General features: G+C 43.2%; 1 protein-coding gene across 1 annotated transcript in view; it reads left to right on the top strand.

The window, feature by feature from the left end:
• The first annotated feature begins 300 nt into the window (after nucleotides 1-300).
• L1TD1 (LINE1 type transposase domain containing 1) overlaps nucleotides 301-7,219 on the top strand; it is a 28,568-nt gene continuing 21,649 nt past the window's right edge. The window contains exon 1 of the mRNA XM_008690842.2: nucleotides 301-635. Coding sequence (XP_008689064.2) covers nucleotides 301-635 — 335 coding nt within the window. The remainder of the gene's footprint in view (nucleotides 636-7,219) is intronic.

The raw sequence follows: 7,219 nt of genomic DNA, 5'->3' as shown, positions 1-7,219 counted from the left end.
CTTCAGTAGCGGGTTGATTCTCTTCCCCCTGCGGAGGCTAGAAACGAAAACCCCGGACCACTTGCACCCAAACTTGCTCCCTTCCGACTCGCTGCAGCCGCGCCACGGCCTGAGGCAGCCTGCGAATTCACAGGCGGCCGCGCGGGGGCGCACGAGAAGCAGCGAGTCCCCGGGTCTCTGCAATCCCAGGCCGCGCCAGCAGAAAAAAAAAAAAAAAAGTTCATTTAGCTGAGCCTTCGGTGGGAACCAGCTGGAGAGGCGAGGGATGGCAGGGGAGTCCGGGCTGGAGTGAAAGCTTGCATGACCTCCAGTGCGGGCAGAATGTCAGAATTGTGGCGCTCGCACCTGGCCACGTTTGTTAACAAGAAGGTAAACATCATCCTCGCAGCTGTTGGTGGTTTGGTCCTGACTATGACCAAGCTGCATTGCCTTGAAATCTCCGCTTTTCCATTACCTAAATTGGATCCGTTTGCGTGGCCCTTGACACTGAGCAGTAAGAGCTTGGGCATGGAGTTCAGTCCTCAGCTGTCGCCCCCTGCCCCCTTTATCCAGGCCCCTTCCAGGACCTGCACTCTGGAGGAGTCCTCCTGCTGGAATTTATCATTTTCTTGTGTATCTTATATAAAATTGCTATTGTAGGATTCGCTTACAAAGTGCTAGAAGATTTAGCAGTCATTAAAATTAACTTTTAAAAACACACATGGGGTACAATAAGGCTTTTTCAGTTACTCATGTAAGACTTTATTTCAAGCTGACTATATGATAGGCTCAGGGGATACAGAAGTGAATAAGACCTATTATCTGCCCTTGACTTGCTCAGTTGGGGGGGGGGGTCGAGTGTGAACGGAAAATGTGGGAAGGGAAGTGGAAAGATATAACTGGGCAGACCAAAGAGTCTAAGTCAGGAAGGACCCTCTCGGCCACTTGACAAAGCCTGGAACTCGTCCTTTCCGCATTCTGGAGTCAGTGAGATCATTTCATCTGGGGAGTTTTGTGATCTCGTGTGCCCTTGAAAGAAATCACTCTAATAATGGAGTCAAGAACAAGATTTCTGGGGCTTGAAAATCTCAGCTGCACCAATGTTCAAATTAGTCCTGCACTCCCCTTTGAAACTGGTTTGCAAACAACATGGAGGCAGAGGGGGTGATAAACCTACCAATTGTGAATGGGGAGGACTGGCGGGGAGTTCACCAGGGAAGAAGACAGAAAATAGAATGTGCCCCTCAGAAGAGGGACACATGGGTGAACAACCAAAGAAGAGTTCATATTCTGGAGTCATAGCACAAGCGCCTACAAGAGGAAGAAAAGACCAGTGCTTATTTGGGGGTGATTATGATTGTTTTTAGAGATCGAAGAGAAGAGGAATTGGGAGGCGAGTGTGAATTAGGCTGAAAAAAGCAGCAGGATTTAAGCCAGTTGAACTCCAGTGAAAGCTCATTTCTGGGAGTTGGATTTTTGAGAGATCTGTGACCCCTCCAAAATCTGTTCACCCCCAGGCTCCTTCACCTCAGTAGACAGCTTCACATCCACCCAGGTGGCCAAGTCAAACCCTTAGATGTCACCCTCAACATCTAAGCTACCCAGCAGAATTGTTAGCTGTGCCCCTAATGTATGTCTGCAGGATGCCCACTTCTCTCCGTGTCCAGAGCCACCAGCCTGGACCAGGCCACCGTGATTCTGTGCCTGGACCAACTTCTAACTGCTCTCCCAGTTCTTCCTCTCTCCCTCAACTCATACTCCATAGAAGCCAATGATCCTGAAATATTCATAGAACCTTGTAACTTCTTCCCCACCCCTGCTTCAAATACTTCCTTGACCTTAGAATAAGCCCTGTTTCTTTAATGTGACCCAGAACGATCTGTTCTTACCAACACCTCCCTTGCTATCACAGCCTCTCTTTCAGTCCCTCTTGCCCTGAGCTCCTGCCCCCTCTACTCAAGCTCTTCCTCCCATTTTTGTGTCTGGCTAACTCCTCATACTTCAGCTCCAGACCTGCATGTCACTTCCTCAGCGAGGCCATGCCTGCTGCCACCGTCATCTAATTCCTCTTCCTCAGCCTGTTATTATTATTTTTATATTAGTACTTGGTTCTTTGCCTTCATTACACACACACACACACAATATATATATAAAGTATATAATTATGTATCCATTTGTGGTTTTATTTATTTGCTGTATGGCTGCCCCACTCGATTGCAAGCTTAATAAAGACTTGGACCGTGACCGCCTTTTTACCACCGTGTATCCAGCTCTTTGCACAGTGCTTGCCATTTAATAGATGCTCAATGAACGTTAGTTGAAAGTTTTAATTTTTAACAAGACTTTTTGATCCCCCAGAGTTATAGTCTTTCCCTGCTTGGTATTGCAGAGAGACATTATTGTTTAATGGTTATGTGCTTGGACTCTGGAGCAGGAACACCCAGGTTCAAATCCTGGCTCTTAGGACTTTGGGCAAGTTACTCTGTGCCTTAGTATTCTCATCTGTAAAATGGAAATGATGATGATAAGAGTAAAACCTACTTCAAGGGATAACATAACATAGGAAAGTTAAATGAATTACCTATTATTAGTCTATCTATACCTTGAGCATTGTTTTATTAGTGCATCCATCACTTCTTTTCTGTAATTATTTTCATACCTATGTTACTCTCTAGGTCGTGAATTAGATCACCACTTACTTGATACCCATGGGGCCTAACGTAGTGCCTTACCAAGTTAGCACTCAATAAAGTAGGACTGGACTTGGTATATCACATATACTTCATCATGAAAAAAGGTATATCTTTTTTTTCTCACCAAACTCTCCTATTATTCCAACCTCTTCATTAAAATTAGGCTAATAGGGATGCCTGGGTGGCTTGGTTGGGTGTCTGCCTTCAGCTCAAGTCATGATTGGGATGGAGTCCTGTGTTGGGCTCCTTGCTCCGCAGGGAGTCTGCTTCTCCCTCTGCCCCTCCCCCTGCTTGCGCTCTCTCTGACAAATAAATGGATGAAATCTTTAAAAATAAATAAATAGATAAAACGAAGCTAATAATGAAAAATCATCAAACTCCAATTTTTTTTTTTTTTTAGCTTGGGGGAAAAGGAGAAAGGGAAATAAAGAACAGAAGAAACTATACCTAGAGAGGAACTACCTTGCGGGTTGTAAAATTCCATCCGACATTTGGAAGGATAGTCTCTATTATTCCAGTTAGAGACGGTTACATTTGTAGAGGGATTGACTCCCTTCATCTATGCAGTTCCATGTTCTGGAAGTTCTGGCCAATGTGTGGAAACAAGAAACAACAAACTGGCGATATTACCATAATAAGTCTGTACCGGAGTCATTCCCATTACACTCTAGGGAAAGAATCACAGTTGTACACAAAGACTAATGTAAATGGATGGTCACACCAATACTATACTATTATTTATAATAGTGAAAACGGCCTAAAGGGCCATCAGTAACCCACGTGGGGATGGTTAAATACCATATAGCTTGGAGCCCCCCAAAGGAAAATGATGCATATTTTCTAAGAAAATTTTGCACTGCAGACACAAAACTGAAAAAACATTAAGAAAGACTATAAAACGATGCTTTTGCCAGGATTATATGTGATTTTAATTTTCATCTTTCATATTCTGTACTTCCCAAACTTTTACACTTTAATGAAAAATGGGTTTTAAAAAAATATATTTTATTTTTAAGTAACCTCTACACTCAACCCACAGGCCCGAGATCAAGAGTTGCATGCTCCACTGACTGAGTCAGCCAGGCACCCCAAAAGTGTTTTCTTTTTTAATTAGAAAACATTTTTTAAAAAACAAAACAAAACCATTTTTCGTTTTACATTTTGGCCTTCATCCCATCATTGTTACTGTTTCTGAGAGTGTGGTCCGTGAACAGTTTCATCAGCACCCCGGGGCAGGCAGGTGCAGGAGTCAGAATATGCATTAACCTAACTCAGGTGAGTCTTTGCTGAACACACGCTGAAAGTGCTCAGAGCCTCAGATTTAGCGACAAGAAGGGAAAAACCTGCCTTTAATATGAAAGAACAATGGGTTTTGAGAAAGCTACTCACACTCGTGGCCAGAAGGTGGCGCAGGTTTTCCATTTACCTGATTCATGTGCCCTCAGAAGGAATCTTGTTCAGAAGAAAATTTTTGCTCTTATTACATGAATACAGAGGAGCACCCCCACCCCGAAATTGTGATGAGAAACAAGAAACCAGAATCTTTAATAACAGGTAGGACTAAGTATCCTGTCTCCATAGAAACCATTCTTCTCCAGAGAAAGATTAGTAGTTTAGGATATGTCCTCTGGGCTAGAACAGTACTACATCCCAAAGGAGAGCTGCAACCAATCCCTTGGGTTTTTTGGCTGCAAATTCAGGGCTAGCTGTTAGAATAAGGTGTTCTCTGTGAAATTTAGGAACAAGAGCAGTGAAAAGGAAAGGGAGAGGGTCTCTAGTCCCAAGACAGATGTTCTACTTGAAGTCCTAACATCAGTGGGAGTAGGAGGCAAAGCCCCCTCACCTTGGCACCTTCACTGAGGAACAGGTAAGCAGTTATGGGAGCACATCACTAGCAAGGTGTGCAAAATGCCTTGTCCTTCAAGGCACAGTCCCCTATTACAGCTTCTAACAAACCTTCCCCAGACCTCCCCCGCAAGTTTGGCTGACAGCCTTCTCTACCGTTCATAGAACCACTGCTTATCATTATCTTTTCAATTAATATGGTATGTTAAAATTAATCTGTTTGCAAGATCTGTCTTTCCCAGGAGATGCTAGGCCATGAGCTATTAGCAATAGGATATCAGCTACTACTTTCCCAGAAAGAAAAAATGGGGGTGGGGGGACTATCATTCACAATAGCAATGAAAATAATTATTACCCAGAAATAATGTTAACCAAAAAAAATATGTAAGACCTGTTTGATGGGGGGAAAAACCTGCCAAGCATTTAAGCAATTGATGAAATTAACAATATTAATAGCAAACACCTGAGGATTACCATGCCTGCCCTAGGCACTATTCTAAAAACTTTTGCATGTTTTACTCCATTTAATCCACAACCTATGAGGTAGGTACCATAGGATTTCTAATTTTACAGGAAACAGAGCTGGAGATCCTGAATTATACATATATATATATATGTATGTATATATATATATATATATATTTCTCCCCCAATTATTTTTTATGTTTAACTCGAATCTCATCAGAATCCCAAAAGAAGGAAAGGTCACTAAGAGGTTCATATTTTATGTAAAGTACGTGTGTGTGTAGAAAAATCTGAAAGAATGTGCATCAACTTGTTGGAGGTGTTTTCGCTTCTCTATACTTTCTTGTATTTTATTTTTTAAGTGGGCTCTACGCCCAACGTGGGGCTCAAACTCATGACGCTGAGATCAAGAGTTGCATGCTCTATGGACTGAGCCAGCCAGGCGCCCCTGTACTTTCTTGTATTTAACAAATCTATCTCAATATGCATGTATTACTGACTTCTAAGCTCTGTGAAAGGTACTTTAACTGAACTATCTCCAATTCTCCCAACACCATGAAGTAGGTACTATCTTGCCTACTTTGTAGATTTTTAAAAAAGACACACAGAGAGGGTAACTCATTTACTCAAAGTCACATAGCTGGCAAAGTGGTGATCTCAACCCAACAGCCTGAATCTGGAGCCAGCTTTATGAGTGGGCATTGGTGAATTCCAAGGAAACTTGCAGAGTAATGAGCCCCTGAAATCCCAGCATGCTGGCCCTCCGAAGACTTCCTAACTGAGGCTACAGAGTCCAACAAGGCTACTTCTTAGAGGAGGTGTCATCAAAGCCAAACTTTGAGAGAACAGTGCTTGGCACATAGTACATACACAATATTTGACAAGTGAGTTGACTGACCCAGAACGGAGGGTAGAATTAGGGTGAGGAAGGGCATTCCAAGGAGAATGAGTGTATAAGGGCTGTGTCTCACCTGGAACTCCAGGTTGGTTTTCTTCAGCATTCTGCTACAAGTTCAAGAACACCTTCCTTTCAGGTTTAGGGTTGTCCTGGCATGAGGAAGGGGTGTCAACTTGGTCATCCAACTGGAACCAGCAAACATCTTCTCTCCCGACAGGCAAGTCAAGTCTGAAGAGGTGGGCAGACTCAAAGATGAACTGGTGGTCATCCCTGGGAGCCTGCTTGTTCACCCTGTTTGCCCAAAGCTCCTGGGTAGTTTGTTTTAAAGCTACTTGGGCACCACCAAGTGTAGGTCAGGTGACTGCGGCGCCATGATCTTTTCCCTCACCTTCCTGCTACTATCAGGTGGGCGCTTGGGCAGAGGACTCAGCCCTGAGACTGTCCAAAGCCACAGGGAAAATGGTGGAAAATTCACTGTTGCCATGCCAAAAAAAGTGATTTATCCAGGTCCTAAGGTTTTCTTACCCCCCCAATTTGGCTTCATACTGTATCTGGTATGGGCTTTTATTCCTGAATCTTAGCTAAACTTCTTGAGCTTAGCCTATTGGCCTCAAAAACGCTGGGCAGTTGCATGACCTGTCTACCTCCTTATAACTATAGCAATTGGCTGTGTACTTTTTTTTGGAATTAACATAAATACCTCTCCAATCAATCCCATTCATAAAATCATAAAGGAATAGCAGGAAGAAGCCAAAGGGGACACCTGGGGAAAGCATTGGGTTAGCATCTGCCTTCCACTCAGGTCATGATCCCAGGGTCCTGGGATCTAGTCCCTTTTGGGCTCCCTTGCTTATCGGGGAGTCTGCTTCTCCCTCTTCCTCTGCCCCTCCCCCTGCTCATGCTCTCTCTCTTGCTCACGCTGTCTCAAATAAATAAATAAAATCTTACAAAAAAAAAAAAAAAACAACTACTGAATGTAGGCATAGTAGCACTAAGCATTGTAAGTTTTTGACATTCTAATGTTGACCATGATTATTTTGACTGTCTCTCTTATTGAAATGTATTGAGATGTAAAACAAAATGTAAATTGAACTTCTCTTAGATTAAGTTCCATTAATATTGTAAGTGTTCTCAAATATTAATTATTAATGGATAGAATAAATAAGGTACTATGTTACTGTAAAAAGCCCCAACTGTTCAGGCCCACATGCCCTCCGGAAGGTCTCCGCATACCCCGGGGACAGCGGGCTCCAGCTGGCACCTTTGTGCTCTAGGTTGCAACCAAAGCCGACTCCACTTCTTACAATAAATAGACCTTGATGGGCCCATTAAACCCAAG

The sequence above is a fragment of the Ursus maritimus genome, unplaced genomic scaffold (genome assembly GCF_017311325.1).
Source record: "Ursus maritimus isolate PB19 unplaced genomic scaffold, ASM1731132v1 scaffold_12, whole genome shotgun sequence".
Lineage (NCBI taxonomy): Eukaryota > Metazoa > Chordata > Mammalia > Carnivora > Ursidae > Ursus > Ursus maritimus.
This window is presented reverse-complemented; position numbering and strand designations above follow the sequence as displayed.